At 42.0% G+C, this 25,679-nt stretch overlaps 3 protein-coding genes, 1 long non-coding RNA gene and 1 pseudogene across 5 annotated transcripts in view; 1 reads left to right on the top strand and 4 right to left on the bottom strand.

Moving 5' to 3' along the window:
* ttll11 (tubulin tyrosine ligase-like family, member 11) overlaps positions 1-2,067 on the bottom strand; it is a 34,363-nt gene extending 32,296 nt beyond the window's left edge. Inside the window, exon 1 of the mRNA XM_071527231.1 lies at positions 1,519-2,067. Within this exon, the coding sequence (XP_071383332.1) occupies positions 1,519-2,067 (549 nt within the window). The remainder of the gene's footprint in view (positions 1-1,518) is intronic.
* Positions 2,068-8,002: 5,935 nt separating this feature from the next.
* On the top strand, positions 8,003-14,775 carry dipk1b (divergent protein kinase domain 1B). Of its 2 annotated transcripts, XM_071527228.1 has the most exons (5): positions 8,003-8,582; positions 9,012-9,146; positions 11,379-11,486; positions 12,052-12,228; positions 13,281-14,775. In XM_071527228.1, the coding sequence occupies exons 1-5, from the start codon at positions 8,514-8,516 to the stop codon at positions 14,091-14,093; spliced, it is 1,302 nt and encodes a 433-aa protein (XP_071383329.1). In that variant the 5' UTR covers positions 8,003-8,513; the 3' UTR covers positions 14,094-14,775. The 2 variants fall into 2 exon arrangements, with proteins under 2 accessions (XP_071383329.1, XP_071383330.1); XM_071527229.1 differs by lacking the exons at positions 8,003-8,582; positions 9,012-9,146 and adding an exon at positions 11,229-11,263.
* A 2,047-nt stretch (positions 14,776-16,822) lies between these two features.
* On the bottom strand, positions 16,823-21,163 carry LOC139650533 (uncharacterized). The gene is made up of 5 exons (XR_011695646.1): positions 21,121-21,163; positions 19,503-19,568; positions 18,845-19,403; positions 18,524-18,575; positions 16,823-17,938 (listed from the first exon to the last, which is right to left on the bottom strand). It is a non-coding gene; the product is annotated as an uncharacterized lncRNA (long non-coding RNA).
* Positions 18,671-18,789, bottom strand: LOC139650537 (small nucleolar RNA SNORA17; annotated as a pseudogene).
* Positions 21,164-21,917: 754 nt separating the features above from the next.
* On the bottom strand, positions 21,918-24,410 carry mrps2 (mitochondrial ribosomal protein S2). The gene is made up of 4 exons (XM_071527230.1): positions 24,331-24,410; positions 23,990-24,094; positions 23,758-23,878; positions 21,918-22,993 (listed from the first exon to the last, which is right to left on the bottom strand). The coding sequence occupies exons 1-4, from the start codon at positions 24,353-24,355 to the stop codon at positions 22,447-22,449; spliced, it is 798 nt and encodes a 265-aa protein (XP_071383331.1). The 5' UTR covers positions 24,356-24,410; the 3' UTR covers positions 21,918-22,446.
* Positions 24,411-25,679: the final 1,269 nt, after the last annotated feature.

The following is a 25,679-nucleotide window of genomic DNA, read 5'->3' as shown; positions in this document are numbered from 1 at the left end:
CATTGAAAACCTGATCAAACTTTGAAAAACTACAAAGGAGTACAAGAACATTGCCCAGTTTCAGAAGTTCCATCAGACACTTCCTTTATAGTGAAGTGAATAGACGTTCACCGATCAATGTTGAATTCTTAATTCGAAATGTCTCTATTCACAACAATTGTCTTAAATGTTAGTTAATCACTAACATTTTTCTGCATCAGATACTCAGTGTAGAGTGGAGCGGTTCATCAAAGAAAAGGCACAGTGACTACAGTGACTACAGAGTGGAAGCTGGGGTGTGACTTACACAGCATATTGGCATCATTGACAATTTGAAAGCTTGAAGCTGAGTTTAAAATCTTTGTGAGGTCCTACAAAGGTTTTGCATGCTGGAAATAAAAAAAAATCCATCTTTGTGATTCCAGTTTGAACATTTATAAATGTTTGTTACTTAATGTTTATAGCCTGGTTGCACGTAATGTAGCCTAATGAAATGAAAAACAACAGTTGCTTTTCACAGCTACGGACCATGGGATTTCTGTCAGTGTTCTCTCAGGAACACTGACAGTGTTTCTCCGACCACAGCCATTAGTGGGCGGGCCACCCACTAATCAGCCGCTGCACTCAAAACCCTTGAAAACCTGGAATTCTATGCTACAGAGAACATTTGTTACACAAATGTGTTTTCAAGAGAACAATCTCTAGCTTTCTATACAACAAAGTGTGGTAGTTTTTATTTTATTGTTTATTATTTTGTCCACTAGATGCACCTTTGTATTATAATAAATCCATCCAGGAGAGTTCTAGTGAAACTGACTTACTATAGTGTAACGTATAAAGTCAATGTATTGCATGTTCAGTTATCTTAAAGCTAAACCAGTGACATTTTTAAATATTCAGTAGCCTAATTAAATAATATGCCTGTGAATAAATAATGATAAGCCTGTTATTGATTAAGTATGGTTTTGTAGGGATGTTTAGGGGAGCATTCAGAGCTCAAACATTTTTCACACCTTCCTGCTTACTGCTAATTCTTACTCTTTGTATTGCACATTTTGTAAGAAAAAACTTACAGAGAGAACACTGACAGAAATGACAGCATTCATCGCTGTGAAAATGAACTGCTGAAATTTGATAAAAGAGTGCTGTAGCTTTAAATGTAAGTTTATAGCCTAAATTTTGTGATTTCATTACAATACGAAGTAATCAGACTAATACAAAAATTAAGTTACAAGCATTCAAAAAATTCTCACAAGTTCACAAGTACTTCAGCTGGAACTACAAATATCTTTTTTGTGTAAAACTTATAAAACAAATTAATTCCTGCAAAACTTCTGATCATAGAGCTAACAATCTAGGATCTGGAGGTAATCTAGAGGTAATAATCTAGGATCTAGAGGTAATAATCCAGGATCTCATAGTCTAGGACAGTGGTTTTCAACCATGTGCCATGCAGGTTTCATTCCAACCAACCTTCCCTAAGACAAACACATAGAAAAGACAATGAGAGAATAGCCCAGGCAGAGTCTGGTAGCATACCTCTTTCCATTTTAGCTGTTTGATGCTTAGCTTCAGCGCCTCCAGCGAGGTTTTGGCTTTAGAGATATCCACCGTCACGGGTCTTCTCTTCCTTGCTAGTTTGTGTCCATCCTCACGGTGACTTTCTTTAATGTCTTTGGGTCGATGGCTGTGCGCAACGTTCCCGTTAGTCTCGGTCTTGCCCTGCAGTATCTTCCCAGTTCCTTTGATATGAAGTGTCCGCTCGTGCCCTATTCGATTCAAGTTTTTCCCCACATTAGCAGCGACTACAGAACCATGCAACACCAGGTCGGAGTTGTGTTTGCCGCCGTTCTTATCATCTTTACCCGGTTTACTACGACTTTTACTCCTATGTTTGGAAGTGATGGAGGTCCTGGATGCATCTCTCCCTGCTATGGTGATGCTGGGAGTGACCGGCGAGACAGAGGCAGGCGGGGATGACACCGGCACCTGCTCCTCAATATCCACTGCTCCCTCATTCTCTGCATCCTCCCCAGATGATTTCATTTGCTCGAGCTGGACCTTTACTTTTACATAATGATCACTCATTATGCGAATTGGTATGACTGGCGCCGCTGGGCAGGGCACAGTTGTACCACACAGTACAGTAATCCGACACCAGCAAGCTAACGTTATCCTGGTAAAATGTATTTTGCATTGCTAGCTAGGCATATTGCTTAAAATAGCGAAGGAAGCAACAAAATCAACTTCTTTTAATCAGGTCATTTCCATGACCGTGCGAGTGAGCAGAGCGCAGAGATTTGACTGCAGCCTTCAACGCTAGCTACCGGTCGACATTGTTAGCCAAAGTAATGCTAGCTAGCCATCTGGCCACGATAAGTCAATCAGCAACTTCAAAAGGCTAGCGGCTCCCACAAACTGGTGTTGGCTTAGCTGCTAGTGGCAACACTGCAGCCAACACTAAAGCTAGCTTGCTGGACATATCTTAACCTGGCGTTAGCCTGTGAAAGTTCATTCATACGATTCTGTATCAGTCGCGAAACTCCCATTTTGCTGATGACAGACTTTAACTTACGGGTGTCGTTCGCTACCTTTCTACCAGTGAAGAGCGGTGTGATGATGCCCCGACAGCCCCCTGCTCTGTGTGTTATCGATACTGTATTTCGTGCAACAGCAGTAGCTGAGCACCAGACTGATGCGGCCCTCCGCCCAGCCTCCGTCTGGTTTGAACCCATGACAGTTGGTGCTACCTTCACGTGCTCCTCTAAAGCTCGTACTCCTGGAAGTCGTAATTACGACGTTGTACATTCAGCGCTTTTGGTCGGAAATAATAACAAAATGGGCCCTAAAACTTTTTTTTCTTTTTTTCTTTTTTTGTCGGCTGTTGTTTTGTTTTATCAATCAAGCGTACTGTTTGCTTTCACTGTAGAAACCAAAAACTACAGCAATTACAACTACAATAACTGAAACAACCACAACAATAACATAGCCAACTGCAATAATTTTGTATGGAATCATCTTCTTTCAGTGATTAGGCTATTACAAGAAATGGATTGCAGCTCTCCTGTGTTTTACAGACATCCCATTGTGACAGAATAGGCTATTTGACCACAGGTAATACCTATAGGATAAAATTGGTATTTTTCAAATATCACTTTTACCATCAGTTGTTGATAATGGCTTACATACTCTCCGTATCCTTAATATCACATCTTGGCACCTCGGGCATAAAAGATGCCGACTTTCCCATTCGTATTTACCACTTTGTTGGGTGGTTCATGTGCACTACAATGTAATTACGGTATTTCCGACAGCACCTGAAGGCAGTACGGGGATGCCATGTTTGTGTGGCTGCATCCCCCTATGAAAGATAAGAGTGATATCTCCACAAGTCCTCAGCCAAATGCGGTATACCTCCATCAAACACAGTGACCCAGAAATGACAATCAAAATTCACCATGTCACCGAGAGCTATGTGTACTGTTTCTCTCTGTACTACGTGACTAAAACAAGCGTTATATCTTAATTTGCCAAACCTCACATTTCATCTATTTTTGAACAATTTGTACATTTGTCACAGTGTTCACCAACAGGCTTATTTTTATTCTATATATATTTTCGGGTATCATGACCTTCAGCAGCCCTGAAGTCACAGGGGCTGCTTCACAACAGCCAATCACAATCCGGAGCATCTATTGATTACCGCAGGGAAATTAGGTCGTTGCAGTAGCAAAAGCGACATGATTCAGCGGGAGAAAGGCAATAGAATAGGAGCACACAACTGGAATATAAACATAAGCAATAAAAATATAAGAAAATAATAAACAGCAACCAAGATTAGCAACAGTCCCTTCTCCCTGACTCTGACCAGAGTGGGAGGAATCAGAGCCAACGGGGGAGAAGCATATAGCAGCACTATAGGCCAGTGTATCCACCCCCACTGGTGGTGCATCCTGATCTTTCAGAGAGAAGAATATGGGGCATTGCATGTTCTACCTTGAGGCAAAAAGGTCAGTATGTGTAACTGAGGGGACCACAGCCCCCCCTGCCTGTTGACATATGCTACTAAAGTGGTGTTTTCTGTCCTCACAAGAACATGGTGGCCCTCTACGGAATGCCAGCAACACTGCCATGAGTTCCAGGCAATTTATATGGGTAGCTGGAAGATGAGGGCCACACACCCCGCTCCCAGACCTTCCCTCGTGGGTGGCACCTCACCCCATTAGAGATGCATCCGTTGTAATCACCTTCCTGGATTGGATCATGCCCATTGGCAATCCCTGTGTCAGGAAGGTGGAGTGTCTCCAATGGCTTAGTGCTGCCATGCAGCGTGCTGTAACCAGGCTGAGGTACGCAACCCAGCACTGAAAGCCTCTCAGATATGAGAGACCTAGAGGGACTTCTACTAGAGCTGATGCCATCAGGCTGTGGCACAATCTGAAAGGAACCGTCCTTCCCCGGCAGAACATGGCCAGGCAGGCTCGAAATGCCTGCAGCCTCTCCATTGAGCCCTGAATGAAACATGGACATGGATAGTCCTAGTTCCTGGACAGTCCTACGAAAGAAGCCCTCTGACTGGGAGTCAGCATGCTTTCTTCCAGGTTCATCCTGAAGCCAAGGGCTGTCAGGTGCTGTATGAGTGACTTGGTGTGCTCCATCACCCCCTCCCTTGACTCTGCTGCCTAGAGCCAGTCATTGGTGTAGGTGGCTAGGAGAATGCCATGCCTCCTGAGAGGGGTAATGGCTGCTTCGGTGCACTTCACAAACACCCGTTCTCCGACAAACTAAAAATAAGATATCTATCTATTTCTTTTTTCACCCCACTATGGATAAAGTACAAAAGTTGTGCTTTTGAGAAGAGTCAGGATTTATTTGTGCTAGAACAGAAATAAATCAGCAAAATAAAACTTACCATGTGTCACTTCTTCAACTTAAACTTCAATGAAGTTGAAATGTTTGATGTCCACAGCATAGCCAGTGATGTGGACATCAAACACATAATAATTATAATAGTCATCATCATTACTCAAAATTCTCAATTTCCAATTCTGAATCCAGATCAGTTGGATCCTGGTCGTAGCACTTAGACGTTTCCTTGCTGGACGGGACGTTGCTCTCCAAACTGACTATTTCCACACTGGGTGCAGCCTGGCTATAAGCAGGAAAAGCCTCAGACACCAGACTGGACATACCTGCAGCATAAATCTGTGGGGACCTGGACCACTGGCCCACAATTAAATTTGTAATTGAACTGCAAATTTGCCCTCTCATACAAATTAGGATAGTATGTCAGCCACCTTCAATGGTGGAACAATGAGCAATTTTGAGTAATTTTTGCCTAACCTATCTGACAGTGTAGGCACTTGACTGGACACGCCCTTGATGGAGCAGTTGCACTGTTCTTGTACAAGGCCAAAAGGAGACCACTGGATGTGCTGGAGGCCTAATGAAGCATTACACCACTGCTACCTACGAATAAAACCTAGCAGCATAAAAATTAATATATTCTACTGCTAAAGCACGTAATACTGACACATGATACTGGCACTGATTATAGTGAAACACTGATTTTATTTTTGGAGGGAGAACTATGAAGGTTTTCTTCAGCAAAACACCTGAGAACAAAGATGATGGAATTTACACTCAGACAATATTCACACATCTGTGTTTTAAGTTTGAAGTCACAGAAAATATTTTTTTATGTGCAAGTGAATGTTTGAATGAATGGAATAGCAGCTGTAAACTTGTAACATGATATTTGCTCACATTTATTTTTTTTTATCTTGAATAAGGTCTAGAATTCAATAAAGTGTCTTGATGGTTCCTGATGAGGTCAAATGCAGTAGGCTGATATTTTCACTGTCGCTCTGCATGGTTGTGCCACCATGCAATGCTTCACTGCTATCAAAGGACAAACTCAGGCTGTTACACAAGCTCATAGCCTGGAAGCAGGACTTCACACTAGACAAAGCATGCCAATTAGGCCAATCAATCAAACAATCAATCATGCACTTACTGTATCTGCCCTTGTCCTATGTGCAAATCAGTAACCTAATATCAGGAGTCAAGTACGCATGACACACACATACAAGCACACACACACACTTACTCAAAGCTGTAGTGGTAGCCGTCGATTACATGGCTCATTGTAAAAAAACATGAATGGGCGAGGATTTCACTGGATGTAATCCTGTCACTGGCATCAGTTTGAAGCATTCACTTCACTGAGTCAACAAACTCCCTCCTATCATCGACCTCAGCCCGGACCTGCAGGCTCAACTCAATTTGGACACAACAAGCAAAGCCCAACAACAAATCAATCAAATCATCTTTCTAGCTCACAGAAAATCTTAAATTCAACCAATAGTACTGTGTCTTCACTTTTCAGCAGACCTCTTTTAGGTCGTTCAGGGAGCTAGATTTGAAGTACTTGGTTTGTATGGACTGGATGCCTGGTGTTCTTTTAGACTCCTCTGGTGTCTAAAAGAACACTTTTACCTCTTAATAACTTATGATTTACTATTTCATGCATTCTTATATAGAATTTTTTTTTTTTTTTCAAGAGAAAATGTTATTTGGCCAGAAGCCAATATGGTAACTTAAGCTTCCAGAGATGCCGGCAAGATTATTTATGGTTTTTTAACCCTGCACTCGGAAGGTTGTCTCCTGGCTGACAATAAATTAGATCTGGAGACAAAACACAGCATCACATCACTCTAGAGCATCAAGACTCCATCTGTTTTTTAGCAAGTTTCTGCTGTGATCATCATCTGCTGGTCTTAGAGTAGCTACCACAATCAATAATTAAGATGTAGACCCAACCATATTTTACACAGTGAATTGTGCTTGGGCTTTCAGATACATATGGATAGAGCAGTACTAGATCTATTAGGAATAGCGTAAATAGGAAACAGAGAATCCAGCTATTGTAAAGTACTGACCACGTCATATTCACACTGCCCTATACATCATCGGACATGGCAGAATCCCTGACAAACAAGAAAGAACTCATAGCATCAGTATTAGATTATCACACTAACTGAGAATGATATAGCTCTGAATTAGGGGGGAGTGGAGGAGTATCACGGTATTTATATTAAATTAATTAATTAATTAAAACTCATAGATATAGTCCAAGTCTATGGCATACCCTCACGAAAAAGAACTAGGCCTACAGTAATCCTGTAATCCTGTATCCTAATTTTAGGAGGATATTATACAAATATCCTATCACAGTAAAATCATAAATCCTAATAGGATTAGGCTATTAGGGATAATATAGTGATACCATAGGACACTAAAAAATATAATATTTCTATAAACTCACTAGCCTAGCCCAGTGATTGTCAACTTTTTTCATATAGGAATTTCACCTATAATTGAGTCCACATTAGGGCCACGGACCCCCATTTCATGCGATTTTGTCTCTCGGACCCAAATCTGAGAATATTTTTATTGTTAGATATGATTTTGTCCAGAATTCCATCACTATCTGTATGTAGCTAGATAGATAACAGTGAAACTATGATCAAAATAGTCATTCTTCTACATTCTCTAATTGCGTTAACTTCTTGTAAATTAAATAATGGTGAAGTTTAACAATTTATCAATTTGCTGGGGACCCTCTGGAACCCCCTCAAGGACCCCCGGTGGTCCCCGGACCCCACGTTGAGAACCACTGGCCTAGCCTACCATAGACATTGTATAAATCCCCATAGCATATTGTAGCAATAGGCTAGTGTTTATTCCATAGGGTTGATTGAAATGTTTTGATGTTCTTTCAACATTTTGCCTAATGGCTACGTAGGCTGCGTGCCCAATTAATCAGGGGCTATACAGCCAGGGTGAGGTAGGGGTGCTGTTGACCCATTCATCTGCGTTACAAGGAGAAGGACAGGAAGCATAGGCGAGATTTATGTCGGCGGTTTAAAAACATCAGCACAGCTGAGATCCCGCATCTTTCCCTTTAAAGAAGCGCTCTGATGGGTCGCTGTGAGACAGAGGTTGTGGGCTGTATCAGGGGATCCACGGGATGCCACAATATGTCCACTTTGGTCTGATGAGATGATGAAGGAGCTGTTTTTACACTAAGCGGACCAGGCTGTGCACGCAACTGGGCGCGGATCGGTTTTATGAATTCAATTCTGGGTTATAACGGACATTATCTGGCACGTTGTAGGCTGAAATCTGAAACAGCCCAATTTCACAAGGACGGATTCTTGTGCTTTTTTTTCCTGACACAAGACAACGAATGATTTGTGTGGAAAATTTGGACTCCGAAACATAGGTTACTGTAGCCTATGTCCTGTGCTATGCCAACCAGATTCACTGTGAGCGTCGTTGCGGTCATTAAAGACGGACTCGATCGTATCGGCTGATGACAATATCACGACATGTGCTGCGCTTGATGAATAGACGCAGGTTTTGGTCATTTGCGGCGCATGGTGTGGGCTGTTATAAGGATGTGATCCGACAGGGAGACCGTTCCCTGATTTGCCGATCTCGCTCGACCGCATCCTAACACGGAGTCGCTCATGATGCCCAGGGCTTTGCGGAGACTTGTCCATTTGGTGCTGTTCTGCCCTCTGTCCAAGGGCCTACAGGTATGGACACCATATACACGGTGACAGTCTGCTCTTGGTGCTTTTTAACCTCCTGTAAAAGCGTGCGTGGTTTCATTCACCTGTGGTTAATAACTAGCTACCAGGATAATAGGCCTATTGGCGTCGTGGCATCTAAATGAATCCATTTGAATCAAAAAAAAATAATTGAAATTGAAAAAATAACTGACAGATGGTGCCACACCACATTGCATCCAAAGATTCTGTCTGAAATGAGAACATGTCGGCCAACATATCCTGTGCTGCATCTAGTCTATATTTTGGTCGTTATCCAATGCAAAAGGTCAAGTGACCAACTGTTCACGCGCTCATTCCTTGTGCATTATCATCAGCTTTCCATGTCTTCTTGACCTCCCAGTCTTCCTCTTCTGACACCTCTTCATCCCTGTTTTTTCCTCCCCCTCCCTCAAGAGTCGTCTCCCAGCCATAAAGGTGAAGTACCTGCTCCTGGCATGGCTGGGCATCCTGGTCGCCAGCTGGGTCATCTACATGCAGTATGCTTCTTATTCTGAACTCTGCCGAGGGCATGTCTGCCACATGGTCATTGTAAGTTTACTCTCAATTCCTCATTATGAAAATTGACAGCATAACTTCATCAGCCATTATGACAATGGAAAGACAGCAACCATATGGACACAGATATGATCACAGATCTGGAATCAATGTTATGTATTCCTTGTCCTGCCATAAAACTATCACAATAATGAGTCCATAGCTGTATAGTGATGCTCCAATGTGGTGATGCTTTGCCCAACCTCAATTATGAAATGTTACAGATTTAGACGGTCGGTTAGTTGGTGCTGCAGTCAGATCATGATCAGCTTTTAGTTTACCTGGGAACATTAACAACACTGGCATGGTTTAAATGCACCACCAGAGAAAGACAGAGAGAGAGAGAAAGACAGAGAGAGAGAGAAAGACAGAGTGAGAAAAGATGCACTACAACCTAGGTGCAGGACTAGGTAGATGCAATAGGCACAAGTACAAATATAGCTGCAATCGGCCATAGCACGATCCAAGCCCCGGGGCCAAACACACACAGATAGCTTGATATTGCAATTTGCAAAAAATTGCAAAAAACACAATTATCTATGTGAAGTTACTCTAGGATTAAATGTTTAGTTTTCCACATCTTCATTTGTGTGTCTTGGCCAAATGGTTCCATGTATCAAAAGTCTCTGGAATAGCCACAACAAACAATTATTATCAGTTTGGCCTGATGATCGTGCTATATGTGGTTCGACAACATTTTTGTGAAAAATGATGCCTTACTTCACCTTCAGCTTTGTTTGTGTGTCGCAGTCAAACACTTTGGAATTTCAAAGGTCTGTGCAGTGGCTGTAATCTAGGGAGTCCAAATATGCTGTGTGCAAAATCTGGAGGAGATTGGATTCATTTTGTGGGAGAGGTAGCAAAAGAGGATTTGCATAAAATTCAAAAGGGAGGAAAACAAGGTAGAAATGAATCCAGTATGTTCAATGGATTCCTGTTGAGTGCAGAAAAAAATATTCAAGGCTGTATGGTTCAGGAGCTACTGGCCAATATGTAAAGTTGCTTGTTATAGCATCACCATCTGGCTGATTGGATTTTTTTTTCACGCCTGAATAGTGGGGGAGATGTGAATCATTTAGGATTTATGTCTCCCTTCCTGTTTGTGCATCATAGTCATCAGTTTTGTTCGTGCATCACTGCCAAACAGTTACAAGTATCAAAATTATGTAAAACAGGCATGATATAGGCAGTTCAAATATGATGTGTGTAAAAGTTAGTGGAGATGTCAAAGAAAGAAAACAAAAATGCAATGTTGGCATTATGGTGGCACTATGGATTATGACCCAATGTAATCTGTATGCAAAATGTAATGGACTTTCGAAAAATAGGTTTTGTACCAAATTTAAAATGGCAGAAAAACTATCACAGTGGAAATGAAAACCAGTATGTGCAATGGATTTATGGAATGGAACCTATATGCACCACATTGGCTGCTCTGGGACTTACGGTCTCTGAGGTGCAGATGCTTTTAAATAATATGTGCAAGGTTCCAAAACAATGGGAAAAGATGGCAGGACAACTGGACAGGAGGACTCTCTCTCTTGAGGAGGAGGAGGTAAAGCTTCAGGCTGCTTGTATTGGCCTCTTCCCTCATGCATCACCATTGACGCTGGCCATGGGTAGAGCATATAGCTTAACTACTCCCCTGCTGTGTCCAGCTGTTTCCACTGCCTTTGGCTGCTGAGAATAGGCGTAGTCGTGTAGATGAGCATAGATCAAAGCAGAGTGTTCTCTGAAGACGTGAGAGTGCACAATATCCTTCCTCTGTTCTTTATTGCTGTTGCCCCCTAGGTAATACAAGCAATAATGAGGTGCTGTGGTCAGATGGACAGTAACATAGTCATAACTGCTGACTCCATGCCAAAATACATAAACAAAAAAAAGAGGACAAGGAAAAACAGGATTTGCCAAAAGGCTGTTTTAATGAGACTTTGGCTCTTGTAAAGAATTAAATCCTTACTGCTAGTTCTCACCTTGGCCTAACTCTGGATCTGCAGATATTCTGATTAATATGGCTGTCTCTTCCCTGCTGCCTCTCTGCAAACAGTCTCTGCTAAGGCAGGGGTAAATGTCGACTGAACTCGGACACTGAGATGAACGGACATCTTGAGGTACTTGATGCTCTCTAAATTTAGGACTCAGCCTTGCAAGAGGACAAGAGCGCTGAAGGATCTTCCTGGCGATTTCCCGTCGTTAATGTAGCGCATTTCCTGTTTCCTTTTGCAGTGTGATCACTACAGAAGGGGCATAATATCAGGCTCATCCTGCAAGGCATTGTGTGATCAGAGAACCCTAACCCTGCAGCGCTGCATGTCCACCTCCTCCACACATCAGGTAAATAAACACACGCACTTACGTACACACACAGGACGATAAATTGTCTGGCTAAAGGAAACACTCAGGCCATCAGCAGACGAGTTGCATGTGTGCTGATGCTTTTGTGCTCCTCAGAGTGGAAGATTCTCATCTACTAACCAGATGCACAAGCATTTTGCTGATCTAAAATACAGAATAAACAGGGACACAGAGTTTATGCTTTTAACACAGGAAAGCATGTCTTAACTTCTCATCATGTTCCACACTGACCTGCTGTCATCTGCTCGTTGCATAGTGGACTGCCTATAGCTGAAGTGAATAGCTATGGAGACGAGGAGTAGGAAGAAGATTAAGGGGCAATTAAGCCCCAAATAGCATCTAAATTGTGCTGAAATAATTTGCACGAGAACGATTTCTATATTACTATTAGGAACAGAACTGGAGACAGCTGTGTGCACTTTTTTTGGCCTGTGGTAATAGTTTGCACCCTTCTTAATGGATCCGGCTCTCAGTCTCTAACCTTCCTCCTATCACACAAACATACTCTACCTCTCACCTTTCTCAAATGTCTTTCTGCTTGCAGGTATACAGTGGGCTATGGAAGGAGAGGCCAGTGGTGATCAAGTGTGGGATTGAGGAGCCAGTGAAGATCGACGGGGCTCCAGACTCTGTGCTGCGACAGGAGATGAGCTTGTTTGACAAACCCACCCGTGGAACCTCTATGGACGAGTTCAGAGAGATGCTGCACAGCTTCCTCAAGGTCTGCTTTGCATGATGAATAATATTGATAAAAGGTTTCAAAATTTGCTTGCTTAATTTGTCTATATAAGGTAATAAAGTTTGCTTAACTGACAATATATTCCAGGTTTCATGCTGAGATAATACAGATTAGAGAGAGATGTTAAGAAAATTGATATAAACTTACAGAAAAATGACAGAGGTTATGTTTAAAACACGAAATGAATAAAATCTGATACATAACCTGATAGTCTCATTTATTCAAACCACACAGTTGGAAAGAATTGGGCATTAAGAAAAAAAACAAGAAGTGATGTAAAGACATTATTCTATTAAATGTGTCCAGTTGTTGGTATCTCCTTGCTGATATATTTAATTAAAAGAATTGCTGCTGTATAGTACCTTTTAGCATACATGTACAATACACGCATGTTTCATATTCTGAATCTGCTTTGGCCCAGCGGTTTGATGTATGTCAGCCATTTTACCAGTTTGAATGACCTCCATTCTGGGGGGGATGTAGTGAAGTTCAACTGTACATTCAGTTTTGTAAGCAAACAAATGCAGGGCTGCGTGACCGTATTAACAGTGTGTGCTGTTGAATCCCTGGCGAGAACAGAAGTGGTTTGATGTAAGGAGGCTTCAAGGGAAGTGAAAGAAAAAGAGAGAAGTGAAGGCTGAAACATAGCGCCAAATATAGCTCCTAAGTCAAGGAGCTCCAACAGCTGTCATTGTCAGCACAATGGCTCTCAACATAGAGAAGGGAGAAGGCAGACTGTGGTCTGCGGCTAATTGTCTAACGGACAACCCATGGGAGCAATAAACATCTTTTCATGCCACACTCTGTAGTGCTGTATGTTTGTCCATTTGAATTGGAATATTCATGTGTATGGACATGTTTTATCCCTCTGCCTCAACCCTGCAACAGTTTGATGAATACTCAAATGCTGGGTCAAAACCTATGTAATAATGACATGTGCATGCAGAATGTTATAAAGTGAAGGCATTATATATGATTTTTTTTTACGACATTTACTACATGATAACCTGATTGTATCAAACTCCTTCCTGCAGTCTAACCTTGGGGAGCAGCCATCTTTGAGCACCCTGGTGGAGCGGGTCATTACGCTAGCTGATGTCAACCAGGACGGGAAAGTGTCTCTAGCAGAGGCCAAGTCTGTCTGGGCTCTGCTGCAGATCAATGAGTTCCTCCTGATGGTAGCACTGCAGGAGAAGGAGCACACCCCCAAGCTGCTGGGCTTCTGTGGAGACTTGTATGTGACGGAGCGTGTGGGCCACAGCTCCCTCTACAGGCTGGAGGTTCCTAGCTACCTGCAGGCTCTGGTCCCCGAGGCCTTGAGCTCCAGCCTGAACCACTGGCTAGCGCCGGCCTGGCCGCGCAGGGCGCGCATCACCATCGGCCTGCTGGAGTTTGTGGAAGAGGTGTTCCATGGGTCCTATGGGAGTTTTCTCATGTGTGATGCCAGTCCCCGCCATGTGGGCTACAATGCAAAGTATGACTGCAAGATGGCCAACCTGCGCAGTGTGGCGTCAGAGGCGGTCGTGCGGGGGTTCTTGAGGGGTCGGCGCTGTGAGACTAACGCGGACTGCACATACGGCCGGGACTGCACAGCCACCTGTGACCGTCTAGTGAAGCAGTGCAACACTGAGGTGGTACAACCCAACCTCGCCAAGGTATGTGTGCTGCTGCAGGATTTCCTGCTTTTCGGAGCACCTTCAGACCTCCGTGGGGATCTGGAGAAGCAGCTGCGCACCTGCGTGACACTCAGTGGCCTGGCAAGCCAGATGGAGGTGCATCACTCGCTAGTCCTCAACAACCTGAAGACACTACTGTGGAAGAAGATCTCAAACACCCAGTACTCTTGAGATAGATTGAGATCCAACCTGCACTTCCACACAATGAATGGGTGAATTATTAGATGAACTCGTCTGAGATTTTGCTGGAGAAGCTTTGCCAAAAGTTTTAGTTTTTGGTGGTATAAATATTGTATTTTGACTCAACACTGACTGTGAATAACAGGAAACTGTGAAATAATAAATATATGAAAAAGCAGATAAAGTCGATTGGTTCTCTGTGAACCTCATAGAAACCCTTTTGTTTTCCAAAATGCTTTATTTTGTGAAGCACATTGATCTATGTAGACATAATATTCTCAGGGCGTTGCCTGTGATTTTATTTATCAAATGCTATAAGGAAACAACTAGTTTTTCAAAATAAAAAACACAACAAAAACACTGGATAATTTTGAGGGTACATGTCCTCTTTTGCAACGTAGTCGTGCCCCAGCAGAAATAGGAAAGACATACTGTTACATGGGAGGTGTGTGATTGTGAATGTAAGTAGACCGTATTTGTTTCCTGTGTATGAATATAACCCACATTTGAGGCAGAAATCAGGTACAAATAATGGATATGTATTCACACTGATATTGATCATGTATTCCAATCAATTCCAAGATATAGATATCAATTAAAGATTACCATGACTGGGGCGCCCCAGTGGCTCACCAAGTAGAGTGCGTACCATATATGGCTCAGTCCTTCCCACCGCGGCCCGGGTTCGAATCCAGCGGTTATTTGCTGCATGTCCTCCCCTCTCTCTCTCCCATACCCTCCTGTCTCTCACTATCTCTGTCAATAAAATGCCTACAATAAATCTTTACAAAAAAAAGATTACCATGATTAAACTTCAACTGCCTCAGACATCAGTATGATTTTCCAGCACATCATGAATCCAATTGCAAAAATATGTTCTGGGCAGCTGGTGTTAGAGCTCATGAACTCATATGAAGATTTGGTGTCTTCAAAAGTGAAATGTCTGCCCAGTATGAAGCCTCTTTAAATACATTTGACAGGCTGAAAATTGGGCAAGACATTAGTTCCAAGAGTTTCAACGGCAATGTTTTTTTAATGTTTAAGGTTTAACTTTTAAGATGGTGACTTTTGAGAGGATTTTAGAAAATCAAAACACATTCTCCATGATATTTTATCCATTTTCCATGTTTTCTGTGACTGAAAATGTTTACATTTCAGTGCTTTCTTGGAAATGTTAGAACCCTCATAAGTTGCAAGCCAAATTACATAATTCCAAATCATGCTACTGAAATGGTGTAAACCTTTTAACAGCTTTAGCTTCTTGAACTTCATGTTAACCAAGAAAGTTTTCACCACCTGTTTATCAGGGTTATACTGCATACTGCATGCCACCTTCATAACTCTGGAAACATTATGTTTACTAGGATATATACTGTAAGGAAAACATCTGAACCCATTAAAAAACCCTTTAGGTATCCTGTCTGTGGATTGATAGACAATCCTTGAGAATGTTGACTGAACAAAGATATTAATACCCAGACGCTTGTTTACCTTTATGCAGTGGTTCTCGATCTTGGTCCTCGTAACCTCGAGTAGCCTACTGCTGGCGGTCTATCCTACCAGGTAGTTAACTGCATCCACCTGGTCACCTTATTAGATGGCTACAATGAAAACCAGCAGGCACTGGGTCCTGAGGACCAGGATCAAGAATCACTAACTTTAAGGAATTTGTTTGACTGTCTGAATCAGGGGTGGGCAATCATGTGCCAAGGAAGGCCAAGATCAAAGACTACACCAGCTAATTTCACTGATAAGCTCTTCCTCTGTGGTTGAATTTGTGCTTATCTGTGCAATCCCCTGGTGGTTTTTGGCTGGAATGAAAACCTGCACACTCATGGCCGTCCGTGGCACGAGTCCATGATCTAAATAGATTCACCAATTCTTGAAGAGCTCAACTTGTAAATACTTATGCTTTTTGGAACATTCTTAGCCCATATTATCTAATTTCAGTTTCCCTTTGCCCATGTTTACAAAAATACAAATGTCAGCAAATTTATGTTAAGCTGTCACATACTGTGAGACCAATTTGAGTGAAATATTTTCAATCCAATAAATGACTACGCAAACAATGCTGGTAGTACAGTGACAGCTTCTTGTCTGGTGAATTTATGCTTAAACGTCCAGCCTGATGGCAGACTTGTGGAACATGACAGTTGTATAGTAGGGTCCCATCAAAAGTCATTCACTTAAGTTTGCCATTTGTTGCCAAAAGCCCTCAATACCACAACAAGGTCAGTGGGCTTTGAATGTGGCAGGCAAAATACTTCAATTGCTGGGGACTCATCCAGCTGCCGCAACTTCCAAAAGGATGTACCTACTTTCTAGAGGAGTTATCAGTGTTGTTAAAACGAAGGCTGCTATCCAGTGTGGACCTGTGAACCTGAAGCTAACTTCAACTTGCTCTCCATTAGGGCTTAGCTGTGGCACAGGGTCAGTCTTCCTCCTGACGTTAGCCCTGCTTCCTCACATTCAGCAGCAGGAAGGGCTCCTCAGACTGCCAACAGCTGCTCAAAGCAGGCAGCACTGCTTCATCTATCAACTGATGCTGAACTGTCAGCAAATTACACTACTGACTTATATTGATCTAGTTTCAGTAATGCGTATGTGTAGTTTAATATAGGCTAGTCAAGTACTTTTTTTTAAAATCTTTATTAAATATGATAATGTATAATAAATTATATAATGATAATCAAAATGTCATCCTAAGACAAGATGGACAAGAGGAAACTATGTTGATGTATTATCTCAACCTGGGATGTATCAAGGTTACAGCCAGGATGCTAATTTTGAAACTGTGCCAAATGTTGTATGGCCCCACATGATGACAAAACTTACTTCTCAATGAGCATTTATTCTCCAAAAATCTCAACTCTCAAAAACAGGTTACAGGATAACATTTTCACTCTCTTGTTGCAGTGTGTGTGTGTGTGTGTGTGTGACATCCCCTGGAGCACAGAAGTGGCACCTCTTCGTCTTGTCTTTGTGGTTGTCGGGTAGAGCTGCTGGGGAGGTTGAGCTTGCTTGCTGTACATCCATCACCAAACTGGCAGCAGATGGTGTGTGAGGAAGGTGCAGGGGAATCAGCGGGGTCACCATAGCTTTCCCTAACGCTCCCAGGAAGAGACTCCTGTTGAACGACTTCCCCTGGTTCCACGCTGGATATATCTCCATCCACAAAACAAATGTGCTGTAGCCGCTCAACCCACTTGTCCCACACTTCTTGAATGGCAGCAAGTTTGTCTTATTCATGGTGGGCATTTATTTTGTCCCGGTTGTCAGAACGAACGACTCTGGACAGGACATGAAAGATCTGGAGTGACATGGTCCCCTGGAAAATTGTGCGAACAGACTCTGCATGCCATAGGCATTGTGGTGGCCTCATTCCTGGATCTGTACACACCTGCCAGAATCAACAGGCCAGTGTAGGACTGCAGGTCAGTACGGTGTATGTCCTTCCAACCATCACCATATGCACGTCTCCCCTCCACGTTTGTCATCTCAAACACTATCTTTTCAATGTGCTCCAGGAGAAAAGCTCGAAGCTGGACTTGATATAATCAACACGGGACAAAGCATATCTTGTTGGTCCTGGGGTCATTCTGATATTTTCAGCTGTCGCTCTGCCTTGTCTCTCAGGGGGAATTGAAGACCATGACAGGTGCCCATTTTCTGACCGGAATGTAACTTCCACCTCAGCAGGACGCTCTTCCTCATCAGCTGACTGCTCCTCATCAGTTGTTACAGTCTGGATCAACCTTAATCTTGTCCTCAACTTCACAAATGTCCTCCTCCACTCCTTCCTCAGGTCCGTTCTGCCACTGCCTTGCTCGTCAGTGCTGTGATCAAAAATATAATCAAGAGCCTTGTATATAGAGAGCCGTTTGGTCACTGTGCTGCCGCAGAATGAAATAAGACCCTAAGGCCCTAAGAAAGATTTATTTATAGATTTGAGTTGCAAGACCAGATTTGTGTCGCACTGAACCATGTTGTGGTTGTGCGCAAAAAGGTTCTCATGACTAACAGGTATAATATTTTGCTTGGTTCTCGTGGGGGGAGCTGGTGTAGATGTCTGAGAAGTAGGGTGAGATGGGTATGGGACAACACCTGGAGCGTTACAGGTGTGTGTTGCCATCTGCTAGTTAACATATGGTTGCAAAACTAAACTCTGAATTGGGGGTACTCTTTGCTCTTTATTATAGTCTCACCCATTCATTTTCTATGGCTGCCCAGATTTGACCAGAAACAACGCAGATGTCCTAAATTTGAAAAAAACACCTAACCTTTACTAAAAGGTTGTGAACATGATTTTTTGTGTGTTGTGATAGCTAGTGTGGAGGATGTCATGATGCCTTATGGCAATCAGATAAAAAACAACATATTTATTACAGCAAAAAGTTGTAAATCGGTCAAATTTGACTAACACAGCCAGAGGGTTGTTTAACAGGACAGCAGTGATGATTGGGTATCTTCCATCTGTAAAGACAAATCAAACAGTCATGGGAATTTTCTCATGTTACTTTCCAGTTTCAACAAGGCATTAAATCTATGATCTGTTGGAAAAATCAATCACTCCAAGTCCCCACTGCTCTAGGTGTTGGGTGTAGATGCCGATGTAGACCTTTTATTCTCTGCCACCTTATGACACAGGCTCAACACAGTGTTGGACTGCAACGCCTCAAGGGGCAGGCTGGGTGAGAGGGGAAAGAAACACAGAAGCAACAAGCCTACCAGTGTCAACTTACCAAGAATCTTCACCTTCACAAGCAACTCTGCCGTGGCTCTGCAGGACGAGTGTGTATCTACAGTAGTCCATCAGCACCAGGCTTCTAAAAAGTTAAGTTAGTCATTAGCAGAAATCATCATGGCAAAATGTTCAGTCCAGTTAATACTGTAGGTTTGCGCTTGCAAATGAACAATGCAAATGAACAATAACTGTCAATTTATGTAAATACATTAGCATCATGGTAAGATGAGGTAACTGGTTCTATCTGGCCCGGTTCCGTACCCAAAGCCCACTACACAGGGGAAATTGAGCAATCATGAGCCAGTTTCTATTTGCCCACTTATTGCACAACAGAGGCATTGGAGCCAGAGTTACGTCTCAAGGGGCAATGTTAACACAGTGGACCCCTACCACATTTCTGCTATTAAAGAAATGTGTGGGTGTGTGTGTGTGTGTTCAGCTACAAAATCAATGTTCAACAAGACCAGTTGCCATTCTCTGAATGACAGTCATCTCAAGCACCGGGGACAGCTGTCTTCATGAAGGCAACGCCATCAGTCTTCTCCCCGTGGATATACCTGCATGAGTAACAAGTAGAACAATGCATCAAAAGACTGTACAATTTAAAATATTGGAATGCAATAAAGGAACCATCAATGAACTTAAGTTTTACACACCAAAAGTCATGATGTCCATTGTTCCATTAATATTTGGGCTCCATGAGGCAGAGTTTTAGGCCACACCTAAATCAAATCATTAACATGGTTTGACAAGTCCTCCATTTATGTAAGTTACAGTTACAAATTGTTATTTTGCTGTCCCATTTTAAGTTAAAAAAATAAAAAATAAAAAGCTCCATTAAGACATTCTGTAGATTTTATTTTTTATTTATTTTTATTTTTTTAAATCACATGCTGTTCATGGTGGAGTTTTGGCTATGAAAACTCGGTTTGGTTTGTCAGAGACATTGTCTTATTTTCTATAGAAACTATGACTGAAATGTAAGCATACACTTAAATGTACGTATGTATTCCAGATCCTGTATATCAAGATTTTAGTTTAACCTGCTAATCAAGAATTGGAATATATTAACGTACCCTGCTTCTTATTACAGGCAAGGACGTGTTCATCTCAATTTTGAAGGCAGACAAGCGCTCACTTTAAACGATCCTTTTCTTAGGTGTGTGTGCATTTCATAATTTCTGGAAAAGTTGGAAGATGTATTTTTGATGAGTGATCCAATTAGGCCTACAAAATTTACTTATTTTAATCACTGGTGTGTTTGACCATGATATGGTAAATTGTAGACAATAATGAGTTTGCCAACTTGCATATAAAACTATTGGTGGTGTGGACCAATTTAGAGCACTTCAGTAGTAATAACCTGCAACATTTTCATATAACACATACAGTAGAACACAATAGTAAATCCCAGTTCATGAAGCTTTTTGTATTTGCTGGTCAGGTAGGCCTTTCCCTGGCAAAAATCCTGTGCAGCGTTTTACATTTCTGGCATCAGCAGCAGTTTGTTCAAGGAGGTTTAGATAGGTTTGTTTAGAATAAACAGAAGTCAGTATAACCAGCGATAGCCACCATTGCTGAACAGACGAAAAGACCAGTAGGCTACCTACGGAAACTCAATCTTCTTTAACAGCAAATCCAAGGAAAAAGACATTAAAGTAATGGACACACTTATCGCGAAGTTATCTTTTGGAAGTGCATGGCAAAAACAACAGCAGTGACCACTTAGCACCAAATACTTCTCAAAAAAACAAAACAAAAAAACAACAACAACTTGTGGCTCACCCTTTTAATTATATACTTTCCACACAATGACTTCCACCATGAGCTTGACATATTCGGGTAATTTTTTTATTAATTTTCCATCTTTCCCCAAATCAGCAGGGTAATTTCAACAGAATTTAGACATCTTCAAGTTGGGGGCGTTTCTGTAGCTTTATCTATGAAAATGTGTCTTAGAAATAGGCTGACAACTACTGGCGCATGTAAGTGGACAAGCATACGCTGAGAACTTTAAAAATTTAACTTTAGAAATTTAATAATTTCGAAAGGACTCGATGTAGAATGTATGTCTTCCATGTTTTATTTGGATTTTGGACTGACTTATTGTGATCACTCTTAAACCACTTTCGACAAGGAATGGCACTAGCAACGACATTTGCCAAAACGTGGATTTCAGACGTCGCAGACGTATTGTACGAGCGATATTACCATCTACAATGACAACAGACAAAACGCTTCTGAACGGGTTAGGGCCAAAGGTTGTTTACTCACCATGTTGCCCACAAAGCGAGTGACAGCCAAGGAGCTTCTATATTAAGCACGACAGTGGGGAAGGATATACTGGTAGGACAAACTACGGAAACTGAGAAGGACCGATCTCGAACAATAGTGAGCGAACCGTCCACACTGGAAAACTATGGTGACAGGCACCTTTCCTCTGTGTGCTGCATCGTGCTAAGACTTTTTTTTTTCATGACACCGACTCTAAAGCAAATGTTGATTTTCTGGTTTGTGAGACTTGGTTACGGTTCTTCTCTTGCAGGTTCACCCACGGAGAGGAGGAGCCCTGAACAAACATATACCAAGGGGTCTTGCTTTATAGTTGGTCAATTTAATAAAATGCCATTATTGTATTGAACGTAATAAACGATTTCATACAACACTTGGCCAGAAAACATCTCAGTGAATGGGACATTTAGCTGTGTATTTAGCATAAGATGAGAGTTGAAGTGTCCACCTACCTGATGCCCTTTGTAAAAACAGCCAAATGGCTCCAACAGCGTACCTAAGGCACTACTACCATTTCAAAATTATGATTTTTTTTATTTTTTTATTAAAGGTATTGAAAGCTAGCATCAAAGTTCAAAAGTAATGCAAGAGGCTGCTGATGCTCAACAGAGAAACTAAACAAAATATTGAGTCGTGATCTTGGATTCTAATTGAATCAGAGTTGAAGTTCACCAATCATCTTAGAATGGATTTGCAACAAACTGTGTGAAAATTTATGAAACCCCAAAAATGTCAGAATCACATTGGAACTTTTTTTTTTTAATAAAAGTTTTAATGAGTTCAAGAGTACAGATGGTGTATTTTGTTCATCTTATAGCCCATTTTACTCACCTTTACCAAAGATGCTAATAATTCTTGAGGGAACTATATATGGAAAGAAGAATATTTGCATCATGACAGTGTTGTAACAGTGGCGCACAACAGTTCAATCTATTTGGACACAGTCGCTGCAACATGATGCATCCAAAAAGGTCTAGTGCATTCCTAATCAACTCAGCCCACTCATTTTGTAGCAAAACAACAACAAAAAAAACCCATACATACATACATCACGGAAAGAAACAAGATTCTATTCATGTTATGTAATGTACATAATAAAAGGGCTGAAATGATTTGTTTGTAAAATCTATAAGAGTTTTATACAACCTGTAAGGCTTCAAACTGAACGTGTGAGCACAGTAGCCAGTTTAACTCGGCCCTGCACACTTTCACATTGTTTCAGAGTGAAGACACAAGATCAAGGGGAGCAGTAGACATTCTTGACTTGAGATGCAGATTTTCTTAAGTATTTTTGAAGAGTCCTTAATGTCATGAGCTTGGTGTGGATGCTGCTGATAGGCCGTGCAGAAGCTCCATCTGCCTCCTTTTGTCCTTGGCGCGGTTGATGGTCATCTTGAATAAGCGACAGTACAGCTCCATGGCAGCCGGAGTGTCGTCGTTCCCAGGCACGGGGTAAGTCACCAGGCTGGGGTTGCAGTTGGAGTCCACCACACCCACCGTGGGGATGTTCATCTTGGCTGCATCTCTGATTGCCACATGCTGCTGAAACACATTGTTGAGGGTGGACAGGAAGATGACGAGATCCGGTAAGCGGACCCCCGGGCCGTACTGGATGGGAGCGTTGGTAAGGAGGCCGCCCTGCCAGTACCGTGTGTGGGCGTACTCCCCGCAGTCCTGCGCAGTGCACTCCACCAGGTGGCCAAACTGGCGCCGGCGGCTGACGAATAGTATGATGCCACCACGGTACGCTACATGGGCAGTGAAGTTCAGGGCTGCCTGGAGAAGCTCCATGGTCTGGTCCAGGTCGATGATGTCTTGTTCCAACCGACAGCCAAACAGGTAAGGAGCCATGAGCCTAAGAGAGAGGGAGTTAGACTGAGGTGGCTCAATAGTCCAAAGAAGTCATGATTAAGATGGGAAATGAATGCTTTCCACCTGGAGGTACTTTCTTTCCCCCAGTGGCAGGATCTTTTTTTTGTATTTTGTATTTGTATACTTAATTATCCCCGTGGGGAAATTTGGCCTCTGCATTTGACCCATCCTATACACACTAGGAGCAGTGGGAAGCCGCAGTACAGCGCCCGAGGACCAACTCCAGTTCTTTTGCCAGTGCCTTGGTCAGGAGCACTGACAGGAGTATTAACCCTAACATACATGTCTTTGATGGTGGGAGGAAACCGGAGCACCCGGCGGAAACCCACACAAACACGGGGAGTTCCACTCATAGGCTTCCCTCCTGTATGAACTGCAGAAAGACCCACTGGATTCAGAGCAATTTTCTACTCTCAAGTTAAAGGAGCTGGTAGTTCAGATTTTAATTTGCAGTGGAATTAAAGCTCATGTCAATCAGCAACTTCCACTCTACATTGAGAATCTATGTCACACACACTTACACTGAATTGGAGATATTGCATAGATATTAATTGCATGTTTATGTGTCTGCATGGCAGAATAATTGAGTATATGAATGCCTCTTTCCTTAACGCTCATAATGTGCAAATCAATAATACGTGGTTTCAATATCACGTTTTCTGTGACATTTCTAAACACAGGTGGAGACTTTGTGACTGTCTTTTTTTCTCTAGCAATTTTCCATGAGATGTGAGAAATCATACCAACCTGTGTCTGCACCCTTTTTTATGTCCAAGATGCACTCTGGCGTCGAACAGGTCTTTCAAGGAGTAGAGCTCTGACAGACGGAAAAAGTCTGGCGTCTGAAGCGGCTGATTCAGCAGTTTGTCTGTGTAACATGAGAAATAACATTTTTCAAAATCAGAGAGCAAAACTTTACTGTAATTACATGCGATAATGCTGGATACTTATTGATACATCCATGTTAATGTTAGCTCACCCATAGCGTTACTGTCCATTTGGATTTCAGATGATTTGATGGATGCAGCGGTGGCATACTGATGTCTGACTGTAACAAACCGTGAGTTACGTAGCCCCCAAAGTCCTAAAAGACACAACACAAATATTAATACAAACAGGTCTAAGAACCAGGTAATGCTAGCTAGCAGTGTGCTACAGTTTTATCGGCTACAGCTAAGATTAGTAGCATTATGGATGCTAGTAACACAACACAAATGACACAGCCGTGGTACAGACTTTATGACATTCTGTCAAAAAATCTATCCCAAAGAGACTCACTCTGTAGTTAAATGTAGATATATACAATATGTATAACGTTACCTTTCGTTAGCACCCTGGCAGCCATGCTTGCTTCTTCGGCACTGCTCCCTCAAACCCTCCCACAGAAGGTCAAGAACGGCGACTGATATTTGCCGTAAAGTACTATGTGCGTCGTGACCGCTTACAGCAATGGACTACAACTCCCATGAGCAGAAAAGACAACGCTGATGATATTACGGATCTTTTAACGACCTCATATAAAAGCTTTCTAAAAAACCATCCAGTAACAACATTAAATAACTTCTAATAATATAGCAAATAGCTCTTAAAACATGCATCTTCTAACATAACAGTGGAATTATAAACATTGCTCTCACACGACTGGCCACATAGACAGCAGGGGGGGGGGCAGACCCGTCCACTGGTCGCTAGGCAACCGACTTCCTTTTTCTTCTCATTTAGCCATCCGGCAGACTTGACACAGGTCGGTATATTGCTGTCACCTGCTGTTTATTTTGCCTATTGCACACTGTTCTTGCCTGTTCAGTAAATAAAAGCTGTGTTTTTCAGCTCTCGCCATTTGTGGAAAACGTCTTTTGGAGCTACAAGTGAAGGTGAATGTGTTGCAGTGGCATTCAAGAATTCACACTTTAACTACCCATGCAGCTTAGTAGATAGTGATCATGTGTTTGCACTATTTGACCATACATTAAATATTGCCACAAATAGTGAACTGAACAGTGAAACTTGCTTTGCCATGTGACAACTTGGCATTGTGTGTAAGAAATGCTGATGTCAGGATGGAAAGCCTTTTTAAAAGTGACTGGATGCTACTGTGTTGCACTGATGCTATATTACATTAAGAAGTAACTCTTGTAGAGATATAGAAGTAATATCATATGTCAGTATTGACTCATTTTATATTTATATATAAAAAAAAAACTGCCTCATCTTACCCTGCTCTCCCCTAAGAACTTTCTTTTTCAGTCATTCCAATACATTGAAAAGTGTTTTTGTGTGTTTTTTTTCTTAAAGACTCTTTTTCAGAATTATCCTCCTCTGTTTTAAGTACAAAAGATAGAAAAAAACAATTGTTTGACCTCATTATAAGAAGCCTTTTTAAAGGAATAGGGAATAAGCAAAGGGGCCTCAGCCTTCCTTAATTAGACACAACAGATTTAACCCCTATATTGGCCCTCATCATGTAACATCTACGTCAGCCTCTGACTGTTGGGGAACGCACTTCATGGTATTCCTCTGGTCTAGGCGAGTCCAATAATATTTCTGAACATGAGCAACCAACCCAACCCCAGAAACCAGATAATAAGGTATTAATTCCAGAACAGCTCCATGAAGAGTTAATATGAAATGGGAGGTAAAGATAATGGGGAAATACAACTAAATAAAGG

Source organism: Centroberyx affinis, unplaced genomic scaffold (genome assembly GCF_046629955.1).
Source record: "Centroberyx affinis isolate AG114_WGS23_722 - 3 ecotype Tasmania unplaced genomic scaffold, CSIRO-AGI_Caff_v1 ptg001506l_1, whole genome shotgun sequence".
Lineage (NCBI taxonomy): Eukaryota > Metazoa > Chordata > Actinopteri > Beryciformes > Berycidae > Centroberyx > Centroberyx affinis.
The sequence above is the reverse complement of the archived record's forward strand: the minus strand, read 5'-3'. Positions and strand labels throughout refer to the sequence as shown.

What these genes read in the sequence shown, in the direction of transcription:
- dipk1b (XM_071527228.1), top strand. Translation starts at nt 8,514, where the DNA reads ATGATGCCCAGGGCTTTGCGGAGACTTGTCCATTTGGTGCTGTTCTGC. An exon ending in ATGTCTGCCACATGGTCATT is followed by an intron (nt 9,147 to 11,378) that starts GTAAGTTTACTC and finishes TTCCTTTTGCAG; the next exon opens with TGTGATCACTACAGAAGGGG. An exon ending in TGCTGCACAGCTTCCTCAAG is followed by an intron (nt 12,229 to 13,280) that starts GTCTGCTTTGCA and finishes TCCTTCCTGCAG; the next exon opens with TCTAACCTTGGGGAGCAGCC.
- mrps2 (XM_071527230.1), bottom strand. Translation starts at nt 24,355, where the DNA reads ATGGCTGCCAGGGTGCTAACGAAAG. An exon ending in AATGGACAGTAACGCTATGG is followed by an intron (nt 23,879 to 23,989) that starts GTGAGCTAACAT and finishes CATGTTACACAG; the next exon opens with ACAAACTGCTGAATCAGCCG. An exon ending in AAAAAAGGGTGCAGACACAG is followed by an intron (nt 22,994 to 23,757) that starts GTTGGTATGATT and finishes CCTCTCTCTTAG; the next exon opens with GCTCATGGCTCCTTACCTGT.